The sequence below is a fragment of the Monodon monoceros genome, unplaced genomic scaffold (genome assembly GCF_005190385.1).
Source record: "Monodon monoceros isolate NGI ecotype Baffin Bay Population unplaced genomic scaffold, NGI_Narwhal_1 Super_Scaffold_3, whole genome shotgun sequence".
Taxonomy (NCBI): Eukaryota; Metazoa; Chordata; class Mammalia; order Artiodactyla; family Monodontidae; genus Monodon; species Monodon monoceros.
Window position 1 is genome coordinate 75,332,168 of NW_021703780.1, and position 13,468 is coordinate 75,345,635.

The following is a 13,468-nucleotide window of genomic DNA, read 5'->3' on the forward strand; positions in this document are numbered from 1 at the left end:
AACAGTGAGGGGCCCGCGTAAAGCAAAAAAAAAAAAAAAAAAAAAAAAAAAACAAACTTACACAGCACCGTGAAATATTAGAAAGAGAAGTAGCTCACTGGTGAAACCTGAGGGACAGTTTTGGTGAAGGGTGCTTTTCAGTGATTGAGGATGAGAAGGACCTGGGGTTTGCATTCGGTCTCCTCCCCATAGCTGCCTACTGTGTAGTAGCCCAGGCAAGAATCCTTTTCTGTAAGAAGGCAAGGAAAGAAATAAGACCCTGAGTATGCAGGGGCTTCCCACTGTAGATAGTGAGTTCCCTGGACGTGCGGCCTGTAATGTCAGCCCTCCTGCCGTATTTTCCATTAACAGGACCATCCGGGCTTGGGGATTCCCCACTGCCAGCCAGATTATTACCTGGCTGGGCTGCCCCCTGCTGGAGCCCTGCAAAATTATCCTCATTTGCAACTGTGGTTCTTGCCCCACGTGTATTTACACATTCTAACCCAGTTAACTCATACCACGTAAGAGCTACATAATCAAAATCCCATAAATTCCTAATTAAAATCCCTGCTTTATCTAAAAATACAAGAACAATGGGGGAAAGTGTGGCTGGCGGCCAGAGCTTTGCAATTAAAACATTATATCGCGGGATAGACTGCACATCTGATGCTTGTCTGCCTCAGCTTACAATACTGCAGTGATTTCCACTGCAAGCCCTGGGGCCCAAAAGCGGTGCCCGTAATTGAGCCTACAGACCCTGGCTGAGGTGGCCTCTAACGCTCCATCTTGGCGGCCCCCCTTGCTCTCCTACCCGCCCCCCCCTCCCCGCCCGCTTCAGTGCTCTCTCTCCAGAACACATCTGCCCTTGCCCTTGGCCTGGCTAACTCCCCTTCATCCTTCAGCTCCCACCCGAACGTCAGGAAGCCCCTCCAGAATTCCTGGGCTAGGACAGCTGTTCCCCTGTACCCGTTGTGCTTCCCCTGGCATCACATTCATTTTATTCTAATTGCTTGGTCATGTGTCTGCTTCTCCTCCTGTAAATTCCTGCCCCACAGGCACAGGGTTGTTCCTGTCTGATGTTCTGCTGCATCCGCCTCCCGTAGCACCGTGCCTGACACACAGTCGGGGCTTGACAGATAGCTGCCTGATGAAAAATTGCGGAGCGAGGGATATCGAGAAATGGGCTGGCACAGTTAGGAAGGCAGTTTATAAACCGCCGGCTGCCCTGCTGTGATTTTTAATCAGAGTGTGCCTCACTTGCCTGCCTCTGTGTCTTTTTACCTGTGAGCTGGGCATAAATCTGGCCCTGCCTGTGCATGAAACAAAGGAGGGCATCAAGGTCCAGTACGTTCGAGGAAAGCCAGTAAAAACCCTGTAACCCGTTTCTTCTTCACTCCAGGTCTTGCCTCCTTAGCAGTCTCCTCCCAGGGACAGTTATCTCTTTCCTGCTCAGCCCACCTCCTCTCTCTTGGAAACGCAGCCTGATTAGCCCTGCATTTAGTCCATCCAGCAGACGGACGCTTGCGGCTGGCTGCAGGCTGGCCTCGTTTTTGCAGAGCAGGAGGAAACCTTGCTGAGCACGGGTCAGCCTGCAGCCAGCTGTGGGTGATTCCGTGGGCTTCTCGCGGTCACAGTGAACCTTCGCTTTCTCACTGCGTGCCTCTCGTGACCGTCTCTGTGTACCTGGGCTCTTTCTTCCCAGCCCCGCACTGCATCTGAGCTTCATTCGGGCTACCTGGAGATTTCCAGGTGTTGACCCCACAGTTCAAGAGACTAGGTTCTCACCTGAGGCTGCTGGGGACTTGTGAAGATCCTCGGGCCTGAGAGAGACAGGAGGAGCTGCTTGGGTAAGAGGCGCTGGTTGACCAGAGAGAATCCTGGACCATTTCACATGCTTCCCCGGTTAACCCCCACACTGACTGCTGTTGAGTAGCCAACGTGCGCTCGGAGGAGAGTGAGGCGTGGCGGCCAGTCTGAGAGCTTTTAGAAGGATGGGGAGAGGGGGTGGCTGGGAGATGAGATCAAAGGAAAAGCTTTTGAACCATATTTGAGGAAAAACAGGATATCTGGGGATCTGGGTGGTGGGAACTGGTAGGCAGAGGAGTCTGGGTGCTCCTTCTGGGATGTGCGGTTGCTCAGACTTTGAGTGGCTCGTTGAGATTCTGGGGTGAGAGCGCCATCGCCTTAGCTTGAGTCCTGCCCCTACCCTTGGCCAGGAGCCTAGGGGGGCCCACACTTGGACAGTTGTGCCACCAGGACTGTCTGTTGGGGAGAGGTGGTCTCCCACAGCAGAAATGGGTGCAGTTACTAGAGGAAGGGGTAACAGATGCTAAGCAGACAAAGAAAGACATACCCATTGTAGTCACAGCGGTTATCTTGGTAAAACCCATCACTGCCTCCCTCCCTCCTGCCTTGGCAAACCTGCAAGGCTCCCCCGCCTCTTTCCACAGGCAAGTTTTGTGCTACATTCCGACTTGAGCACATTTCTTAAGTGTATCCAAGGGCCGCTCAGGGACGGTAAGGTTCTTGGAGTGAGGCTGGGTCTCTGTCTTCCGTGCAACTCTTCTTAACATCTTGAACGCTACCTGCAAATCCATCCCACTGGCGATTACAGGGTGCAGCCTGCAGAAAAGGTCCCATTTGGCTTGGGACACGGTGGGAAGCAGCGTGGGCTGCAGGTTGCCCCCCGTCACCAGGTAGCCTTGTTCTCCAGAAACCACCCAAAAGTGGAGCAGAAATCCCCATCACACTCTGGCTCCCCAGCCCCCGGCTCGGCTAGCCTCTGTCCTCTAACTGGCATGGTTTCTCTTTGCAGCAGAAAAGAACACCTCTGGAATGATAAGCCGCCCTTCTCCAGGGAGGATGGAGTGGATCGTCCCTCTGATTGTGGTATCAGCCTTGACCTTCGTGTGCCTCATCCTTCTCATTGCTGTACTAGTTTACTGGAGGTGAGTCAACCAGGCAGCACTGACACAGAGGGTGTGGGCGTTGGGTTGTGCTGTCAGCATGCTGCCCTGGGTGGGGGGCGGGTGGCTGGCCCGAGGGGAGGGGAAGCCCATGGCCTCTTCATTCAGAAAGGTAAGGTAGCTGGAGTGTTTTCTGGTGTCGCCACCTGGGAGATCCGCTTTATCTGCAAGAAGCCGGTGGGATAGAGCCACTACTGAGATGAAGGCGCTCGTGATGAGTTTCTAGGATTTAGTGCCAGAGAGGCTTTTGCTTGGGAATCAGGGATATCCGGGTTCAAATCCCAGGCCTGCTACTTGCTGGCAACAAATCCCGTTTCCACTTTGAGCTTTAGTTCCTAAACCTGCAAACTGAGTTAATAAGTTTCATAGCATTTCCAGTTTCCCTGAGACCGTGCTTCGCTTTGTCGTAGCCGCATAATAGCTCCTCTTGACCTGAAAATTTTTTTCATAGCCCTTTGCTGAAAATTCGGTGATAGGAAAACGTTTATCATGTTATGTGGCATTTAATAGACACAGGATAAAGATGGCTGATGGTAAGTCATCCTTATGTTAGCATCATCCTTGAACTGGTTCTCACTGCTTCCCACGGGAAGCCTGCTTGCAGCTCCTATTTAAAAGTTGTGTGTTTTTTCAGCTACACTCTCTCAGCCAGTTTAACTGAGTGAAGCAGGCTGGCCCACGCGGCTGGCCTGGCTGCCTTCACCTGTCAGACTGATGTAGGAAGCTTCTGCCCTTTAACAAGCTTCATCAGTGATGAATAGGTGTCATATTTCCCTCCCTCCCTCCCTTCTTTCCATTCATTTGATGAATTTTGAGCCCCTGTGGTGTGCCAGACACTCTTCTCTCATGGAGCTTACATCTTAGTGGGGGAGACAGGCAATAAATAAAGCAAACGAGGTGGCGTTAAGTGTATAATAGAGAAAACTAAATCTGGAAAGCAGAGGGGGGATGCTGAGGCTTAGCGGTGAGTGGTCAGAGTGGTTAAGGAAGGCCTACCTGGCGAGTGGTATTTGTCCAAAGACCTAAAGGAGGAAGGAGTCAAATGGGCTCCATCTGGGGCATGTTCCAGGCAGAGGAAACAGCATGTGCAAAGGCCCTGAGGCAGGAGTGCACCTCGTATGTTCCAGGAATGGCCAAGAGGTGTGGCCGGAGCAGGTGAGAATGGGAGAGAGTGGTAGGAGAGGGTATCAGGAAGAAACAGGATGGAAGGGAGTTGGGTCAGGTACTGCTTTGTGGGCCATTGTAAACACATTGCCTTTGACCCTAAGAGAAGTACTGTTTGGTAGAGAAGTGTTGTGATCTAACTTCAGGATTACTTGGCTGTGTTGCAAAGACCACTGCAGAGGAGCAAGGGGCAGAAGCAGAGAGACCAGGTAGAAGACTACTGAACTGGTCCCAGAAGGAGTGATGGTGTCTCCCATGAGGGCAGCAGTGCAGGTTGTAGAACTGATTGGATATAGATACATTCTGAAGGTGGGATCAACAGAATCTGCTGACAGATTGGCCTGTGTCCCTAGGTCTGTTTTCAGTTGGAAGGAACAAGAGAAGAAGGAAGCTTTCATCCGAGGCTTCCCCAGGCGTCTAACTATAGCCGCGTTAGTGCTACAGACCAGCTAGATGATGGATTATATTGTGTTTCAGGGTGAGCCTGGAAACACTAGACTCACCTCCATGCCATCCTTCCTCCAGGACAGTGGTTTGCAAACAAATAGTTGTCTGGAGCCTGTTAGTAAGTGGGAGGCTGCCTAACATGGGTTGAACTGAGCGCATAGAGGGAACAAAAGGTCTGCCTGCCCTTCTCTTGGCTCCTTTTGGTGCCGTGTGGTTTTAGTTGCAGACTCTCCCCACAAAGGAGCACAGAGAACCCACAGCTGCCCCTGGCTGGGTAACCCTAGCAACCCCAGTGTGAAAAAGTTCCTGTTCCAAATAGTTCTAGCAAAAACCTCAGGGTTGTTTCTGGTTGGCCCACCTCGGCTCTCTGCCTACCTGAGAATGGATCACTCTGACCAAAGCAGACCATGGACATTTGGCCAAGCAGACATGTTGAGGGCAAGCTGCTTACAGGAAGGGGCTGTGTAATGTCATAAAGAGAGCTTTCAAGACCCTTACATTCAAGGTGTTTTTTCCCATTAGAAATTCACACTGTTTATATTTTTGACAAACTCAGTGAGTCTGAATCAAAAATATAGGGCTCTTTTCACTGCAGTTGCACGGGTTCATGAAACCGTTGGAAGTGAAAGCCGAGGACCCTGAATTGCTTCTCCACTAGTGTCCCTTGCACGATGTTGGTGTTTGCTGATGTTCACAGAGTCCTTTTTGAGCACCAGCTGCTGTGCCAAGCTCTCGCCAGGCCCCATCTCCTGGGATCCTTACGACACATTTGTATGTTCCCATCCCCATATTAAAAGTAAGGGGCAGAAGCTCGGGGTGGGGCACGTGACTCGTGAAGGGTTCTGCAGGACGTGGTGGGCCCTGGTTTTGAACACAAGATGTCTTCAATCTAGAATCCATAAACTTTTTGAACGACTGAGATACATACCTGGTTCTACACTGAATCCTGTGGAGGATGAGCATGATGGATGTTCAGCTCTAAGTCACATGGACTTGGGGGTCCGTGGGCCTATTGTGCCAGCGCCTTACCATTAGACTCAGCTGCTTTCTTTGACCAGGGAAGGGAAAGGGAACCAACATTGGTTGAAATGCCTGCCGTGGGCTCGGGAGCGTGCATTGTTCTCATCCACTACCGGTCAGAACCATTTCTGTTACTGCTGACAGAGACCTCTTCCAAACTGCCTTAAGCACAGGAAAGAAAGACTTGGTTGATTCGTGACGTTGGATGTTCCGGAGCATCAGGCCCAGCTCTTTTGGAAAGACAGAACAAGGAAAACGGGGCTCGGCATGTTTTGTGAGCCTCTTTCTCTCTCCCTCTGTCTCTGGGATCTGCACTTTCTCTGTCTGTCTGGTCTTTTCTCTTGGGAAGGCCCTCTGACTGTTTCCACATGGTGGCCTCTGGCCCATGTTGGACTTACATCCCCCCATCCCAGTGGAAAGGGAATTGCTCTCCTCCAGTAGTGCCAGTTAAACCCCAAGGTGGCATGTCTTAGGACTGACTCAGGGTGTTTGCCCGTCCCCGGAGCCCTCTGGCAGCCAGCGGAGATGAAGACTTGTCAGGCCTGGGTCTTACATTTAACTCTGGAGCCCAGAAATGAGGACGTTGCCCTCGAAACCACATGCATTGAAGGTGGACAAGGGGTGGTTCCCCAAAGGACCATCAAGACCCAGAGAGGCGACTGGATGCAGGTGCTAGGCAGACAGAAGAGGGCGGTGCCCCCTCCAAAAGCTGAGAACTCGGAATCAAGGAGGGGAGGGATTTGCAGTAAGAAAAGAGAATTCAGACTTGGATAGCAGGGGAAATATGCGTGTAAATAGCCGGAAAGAAACAAGGCAGGCGTGTGAGCTCAGCGCGGCCAGCCTGGGGTTCTCACTAGGACTCTGGTATCACATGTGTGTGTGTCATGCCCTGGAAAAATGAGGGGTGCTTTCAATCCTGTCTCAAGTGCAGGATTATTAAAGAGTGCATGCAGGAGTTTAGAAGGTTCAGCTCAGGGTTCTGCTATGGAATAATAAAGCTATTTTACTATTCTGTGGGCATTGGAGCCCCTTGCCGCTCCTATTCGGCAAGCGCTTATGGAGTTCCTGCCACACGCTGTGCTGGGCCTGGTGATTTAGGGTTGATGGCCCTTCCCTCAAGGCCCTCATGGTCCCCTGGGCGACGCAGTCAGGTAAACAAAGACTACGGCGAGTGTACGGACAGCAGTGAGCCCAAGTTGCTGTGACAGCACGCAGGCAGGACTTGCAGCAGGCCGGGGGGTGGGGTGGAGTCAGACAAGGCTCCCTGGGGGAGCTGATGCCCGAGCTGGGCCTTGAAGCACAGCGGTCCCCAGCCAGTGAAGGAGGCGTGGCGCTGGAGAGAGAGAACCCAGCCTCTCGTAAGCAGGCACCTGTGGTTCAGTGTTGCTGGAACAAAGCATGAGGACAGGAGGGGCCCGATCACGAAGGCCCCGATGCCACTGCCGTATCCTGAGAGTGATGGAAACGTATGAAGGGCCAAAGCTGCGAGAGGGCAAGACGAAAAGCGGCAAACACTGGGAAGTGAAGTACGAACACGGGCCAGAGTCAGACAGCCTGGATTTGGGGCCAGGCATTACCAGTCCCTCATTGCCTTAGAGCATGTATTTCTAACGGGAATGTGATCATCCCCAAAGCGGTGAAAATGGGTTTGGGGAAGGTGAAAAAACTTTTTGTATATCAAGCACAGATATACACACACACACACACACACACACACACACACACACACACACGTATCTAGTACATACACAGATATGCAGTTTGTCATTGATATTAAAATTTCATTGGGAGGGTGTGATTAGGAAAAAAAAGTCTATAAAGGCCCCTTGGGGGGGGTGCCTATGAAAAAAAGGGGGAGAAACAGTACCTTAGACAAGACTCCTCCATCACCTTCAGCGCCCTCCTCTGCAAAACAGAGTTAAGAAATGCGCCAGTGAGTTCATGTGAGGATTAGGTCTGAGCACCAGGAAATGTTCATTCCAGTGCCCGGCAGACGGTGAATATCAGATCCCTGACTGTAGAGAAAAATACAAATTCAATTCTGGGTCCTGCTGTGCCTAAAGAGAAGTCATTGTTCTCCAATAAAGAAAATGAGGTTTACAGATCTAAACAGATGCTATCCTGGACATGTAATCGTATCGTAGCACTGCACACACTTCCCAATTATATGTTCACTGCTTAACACATGGCTTGAAAATAACTTTTGGAATTTCCTTCTAGAATTCCTTCTTTTGCGTGATCTCAGTTGTGCAAAGTACTTATCCTAGAAATAGCTGGAAGTTGCCTGTTGGGAGCTAAGGATAGTAGAAATGTAGGTGAACCTACCGAGCAGAACCACTTTGGGCCAAAAAAGGGAAGGGCGGGGCTTCCCTGGTGGCGCAGTGGTTGGGAGTCTGACTGCCAATGCAGGGGACACAGGTTCGTGCCCCGGTCCGGGAAGATCCCACGTGCCGCGGAGCGGCTGGGCCCGTGAGCCATGGCCGCTGAGCCTGCGCGTCCGGAGCCTGTGCTCCGCAACGGGAGAGGCCACAACAGTGAGAGGCCCGCGTACTGCAAAAAAAAAAGGGAAGGGCGACCATAAAGCGAGTGATTGGTTTGGGTGATACTCTTAATGGGCTTGGAGACAATTCCAGAGGAGCTCACCCTAAGTAACTAAAGATGTGACCCCACCCACGGCCCTGCCCCTTCAGAAACAACACTGAGGCAGGGTGGTCAGCCTGGGCAGTGCTGGAATCAGCTGCTGGAGCTGCTGCAGGAGATGCCACCAACGCCCCCCGCCACCCAGCGGCCTAACCACACGAAGCTGGGTCCTCACCGTGTGAAGTCTGAGGCGGGTTGGGCAGCCCTTTCGCACCTGTGGTGGAGAAAAAATTGATAGAAAAATCGACGAGGCACCTAGTTTTCAACTGCATGGCCTGGGAGTGTAATCCTCCACTCCTGTTTGCTCCCCATTGGCCACAGATGGCCTCTCAGCCCCAAGGACACACGATAAGTTGGGGAGCGCACTGATATTCGTGGAGCACAGCCAGCAGTATCCTTAAATATTTGGGCCCTTTGGCATCATTGGGTTAAAAGTATGTTTCCTGAAAGGGACCTCTTTGGAGGCCAATTGTTAGTCTCGTTACATCACATTTGGCCAAAACTAAAAAAATATAGGTAGAGACCTCGTATATTTCTGGTCAACTGGAAGATATACAGAAGTCTTTTGGGAGCTATTTGAGCAGCATTTTTACAGGCAGCAACATGAGTTTGTGGGAGAAGTTTATTTTGAAATACGGTTGGCTGAGATGTTACAGGTAGTTCCCTCTCCGAGTCTCCTTGCAAAGGTCTGCCTTGAAGAGGTGTAGTAAAATCTGTGACAATGCAGAAGGTGCTGTAAAGCTAGGAAGAAACATGCAGAGCGTTTTGGCACCAGGGTCAGGGCGGTGGGACAGCTAATAAAGATAAAAATCAAGGGAAAATCAATGAGCACTTACCACTTGCCTCCTTTTATAAATGGTGCCCTGTGTGTGCCTTTTAAATAGTGTAACCCATACCAACATGCGATGGTGCAGAGCTGTAATCGTTTCAATTGAAATGAGGGAGAAGAAATCAATTCAGTACTTTTTAAAGTGTGCCATTTTGGCCCTGTTCCCGAAGATGGTAACAAAACGCACCTTTTGAATGACTACAGTCAGAAAGGCCGTTCCAAGAGCTCCAGCCCCCCGTCTTACCAAGACAAGCTGTTATATGGCATTAATGTGCTGACGTTCTTGAAAAAGACTTGGAGCAGCACAGCTGCTGCCACTCAGAAGAGGAAATTTTGGAGAAGGTTTCTTTGCGATTTTCATAATTTGAGGTTGATGCTGGGAAAAGAGCTATATACAGGGTGTCCAGTCCGTATGCTGGGGCATGCAACTTGTTTATTTATTAACTTGTTCCATAGAATACCTTAGCAACTGTGAGCAAGACATGAGCGTCCAATTTGAATTGTCAGTATTGTGAAGATATTTTTAATTCTTATTTTTCCTGTAATCTTGAGGAAAATTGCTTTGAAGGTAGCTCTTCTCTCTCTGATGAGCAAAGAAAGTCTTACCCTGACATGGCTTCATGTATCTTAAGGCCTAAACAGCCAAGAATCTCTTCTTGAGTATTCACCATAATACACATGTGCTAAGCGGATTAACATTCGAATCCTTGGAATTATTACATCCATTTTGCAGATCAGAAAACTGAGGCTTGGTAAAATCATAGGTCACAGTGTTAATCTTTGGTGGATCCTGGATTTGAACCCAGCCACTCTGACCTCATTGCCCACTGTGTTAATCATTACATTGTTTTGCCTAGACGGGGAATAGCTTGTCTTGAGGCATTTACTTCCTTCCACAGCCTGTTTTTATAGCACATGTTTGTGTGTTGAAAAGATCCTATGTTTTGGATTTGCCAAAAACACAAAGGAGAAAACTTGAGGACCAACTATATGTATTTTCAAGTGTTTTAGAAGCCAAATAGATTTTGATGTTGAATAATATCACCTGTCTGTTCTGTTCTTAGTTCCAGTTAATCAGTGCTATCGTACCTTGATGACAAATTGAGCACCTTATTGACCGTAATTCTAGCTTGGGAAAGAACTTTCCAGAAGTATAAAACAGCTTTTCTTCTCACACTCAGATAGGGCTGAGCTAACTACACAGACTCTGGAACAGAAAATGGAAACTCAAAGTGGGAATTGTAACATCTAACCCAGGTTTGTTGCAGTTTGGTATTAGAAGGATTTCACTTTCTGATCTGAGAAATTCACATCCCTCTTCAGCCCATGACTGAGCCGTCTGTAAATTCCGTGGTAAATCAGTCAACACCAATTTAGCTTCATAGGCAGATAGAAGAAGGTCTCTCTTTTACTCTCATCTTTAGATGTTCAGAAATTTTGCCCTCTGTTGGTGCCTCCTCATTAAGAATGCTGTTCATGAAAGCAAGTGCATTGTGTTGACACTGCAATTTTTCTCTTCCCTGGATGTTCGGGGGAGACAGCGTAGTAAATAGGAAGGGACACAAACCACAAATGTGTCTGGGTTTTGAGTTGGCATAACGGAGCCTCTGGTAGACAAACAGATGCGTGTCAGGTCAAGTGTGGGCAGGCGCTAACACCCTTCTTGATGGAGGAATGGCAGACCACATGTGCCCAGCGGAGCTCGCATCCCTCCTGGATTCCACAGTAGCAGCCGTGACACTCAGAGCTGCTGTGAGCCGGGCACACGCTATGCGCCCATCTGCTCTAGCAGCGGGCGCTTCCGTGCGTGCTCTCTGATGACTGGATTTGGTTTAGATGTTTGCCCTCCCCCCCTCCACCCCAGGAAAGTCACAAAGGAGATGGTGTAATAGCAGTGATCCCTCCCATGCACGTGACTGTGGACAGATAGCAAGGGGGAAACATTGTCAATCACAACAGTCAATAATGGTGAATTAACATGAAGCAAACATGACGTGACTTAATCCTCACAGCAGCCATGGGTGGTGGCCAAGGTGGCGGGGACTGCATCACCTTCTTCCAAGGGAGAAGACAGTGTCCGGAAGCGGGGACTTGCCCAGGATCACAAGCTAGTATGTTTGGGAAGTACAGTTGACCTTTGAACAACGCATCTTTGAACTTCAGGGGTTGACTTATACTCGGATTTTTTTTCAGTCGTCAACACTACAGTACTATACGATCTGTGTTTGGTGGAATCCATGGAATCATAGATGTGGAGGAACTGTGGATATGGAGGGCCAACTACATTATATGCAGATTTTCGACTGTGCAAAGGTCGACACCCTAACCCCCATGTTGTTCAAGAGTCAGCTGTATTCACACCTAGGGCTTTGTTTTGTTTTGTTGACCTGAGGCCCTTCCCAGCTGGCTTGTGTATTCCTTCCTTCATTTGTTCAGTCAAAGACGTTTCTCAAGCATCTAGTTTGTGTTGGGCACTGGAGATGCTGCAAGGAGACAGAATTCCTGTCTCAAGGAGCGTGTAGGTTAATGGAGGAGATGAGCAGGTAAACAAAGGTTATCCCAGATAAAGGTCAAAAACTGGCGGCCTCCAGGTCTGTTTTATGTAGCTGACTTCTTGTTTTTTTGGGTTTTTTTAAACGTTCCCTCCCTCCCTCCCTCCCTCCCTCCCTTCCTTCCTTCCTTCCTTCTTTCCTTCCTTCCTTCCTTCCTTCCTTCCTTCCTTTTTTGGCTGTGCCATGCAGCACACAGGATCTTAGTTCCCCTACCAGGGATCGAACCCGTGCCCCCTGTAGTGGAAGCGTGGATTATTAACCGCTGGACCGCCAGGGAAGTCCTGACATCTTGTTTTTTAAAAATCTGAATTATTTTGAAAATAGGAAGATTTTGCTTAAAACCCCAGCTGTCTGGGTTCTCGTGATAAACAGGGAGATCGACAACACTGTTCTCACATCCCTCGTGGCACTAGTAGGCTGCACAGAGCCAACTGTGGTCCCCTGCTCGCCAGTCTGCCCGTCTCTGCCCTTCACTTAAATGTGCATTCTTCTATGCAAAATAAAGTCTACTTTTGTGGGCAGGCTCAAATTCTTTCTGAGGGGATTTGGGGCACATACACAGGCATTGGGTCAGACCAAGCTGCTTTTCTGTATCTCTTGTGAGGGAGGGCATGCGAATCAAAAGATGGGTTTACATGCAGTTCGAGTCTAGAAAAAGCCAAGCTTCCCAGTCGTACTTTTTGGTGGCTTTGTGTGATCACCTTTATCTTTTCTGTAAACAAACCGCTCACGGGGCCACCTGTATTCTGGGCATCATTCTTTCTTTTATAAACTGGTAAACTGCCCATGTCACTCATCTCTCTGGGGAACCTGTACCTGTAGGTATAGTTCAAGAGGTTTTTTTTTTTAATCATTAGGAATAACTGTTACAATCCAGCTCGCCAAAGCCTGACAACGTGTGGAGCCAGTGGGGAGAAGAATGCACATTTCATGATGCCAAAACATGCTTGCCTCGGAGGGTTGAGTTTCTGATGACATGGTGGTGTCTTGCGCTGAGATGCTAAAAGCATGGGGGTAGGGAGCCTCTAGAGACCGCAGCTGTTCCTGAAGATGGGCAGCTATTTTTTTCTTTCTCTGGGCAGCTCTGTGCAGGGAGATCTGGGTCACGTGGTTGATCCTAGGCAACTTTTGCTCAATAACTGTTTCCCAAATGGCTACTCAGGGGCCTTTCAGAATTCAGAGAACTGTCCGTTGTTATAGTAACCGGCCCCCTGCTGTCTAGTTGGCCCTGAGATGCCAGTTGAAGCTCTTAGAACCAGGGAACGTGTAGTCATTTAGACAAAAGCAGGGAGAGATTCACCACTAAAGGTTGCCATTTAAACACTATGATGCTTAAAAGACAGGATGCACTCTGTTGAGAAGTGAATGGATACATTTTTCAGCCAAGCTGGCTTTTCAGGAAAAGGGAAACTCCTTATAATGTTCAGTCTCTGCTACATAACGAACACCTTTCTTTGGATTTCTCTGAATTAAGTGTCCTCTCTCCCAGGGCTGATCAGGTCTGTCCTGTCGGGTGGCTCAGGTAGCCCCCTCGATTATTCAGGATGTTAGTTTTATGGCATTTGCTTCTCAGCGGAGTGTTGTCAGTTTACAGGGTGGTAGTTTGAAGCGCCTGTGATTGTGTGTGAGGAGAAACTGCGGAGATAGCCGGCTCCGCTCCAAAATTCCCGAGTGAGTCTGGCAGAATTCAGAGTAGGGCTAAGGGTTGAGAGGAAGTCTAAATATTTTAGGAAGCTGCAAATTTCAAGTTCTTATGAAAATTTGCAAAAACACTCCACACACTCGTGATTTCCTCGGATTAATGTTGGTAGCCGCACTGAGTATGTGCGTGGTTTTGAGGACAGTTGTTGTAGTTGCAGAATGTACTC

General features: G+C 49.3%; 1 protein-coding gene across 5 annotated transcripts in view; it reads left to right on the plus strand.

The window, feature by feature from the left end:
- PTPRG (protein tyrosine phosphatase receptor type G) overlaps nucleotides 1-13,468 on the plus strand; it is a 730,377-nt gene that overhangs the window by 636,576 nt on the left and 80,333 nt on the right. For 4 of the 5 annotated variants that reach the window (XM_029242114.1, XM_029242111.1, XM_029242113.1 and 1 more), the window contains one exon: nucleotides 2,798-2,930. In XM_029242114.1, the coding sequence (XP_029097947.1) occupies nucleotides 2,798-2,930 (133 nt within the window). The remainder of the gene's footprint in view (nucleotides 1-2,797; nucleotides 2,931-13,468) is intronic. The other variant, XM_029242112.1, reaches the window with a different exon arrangement.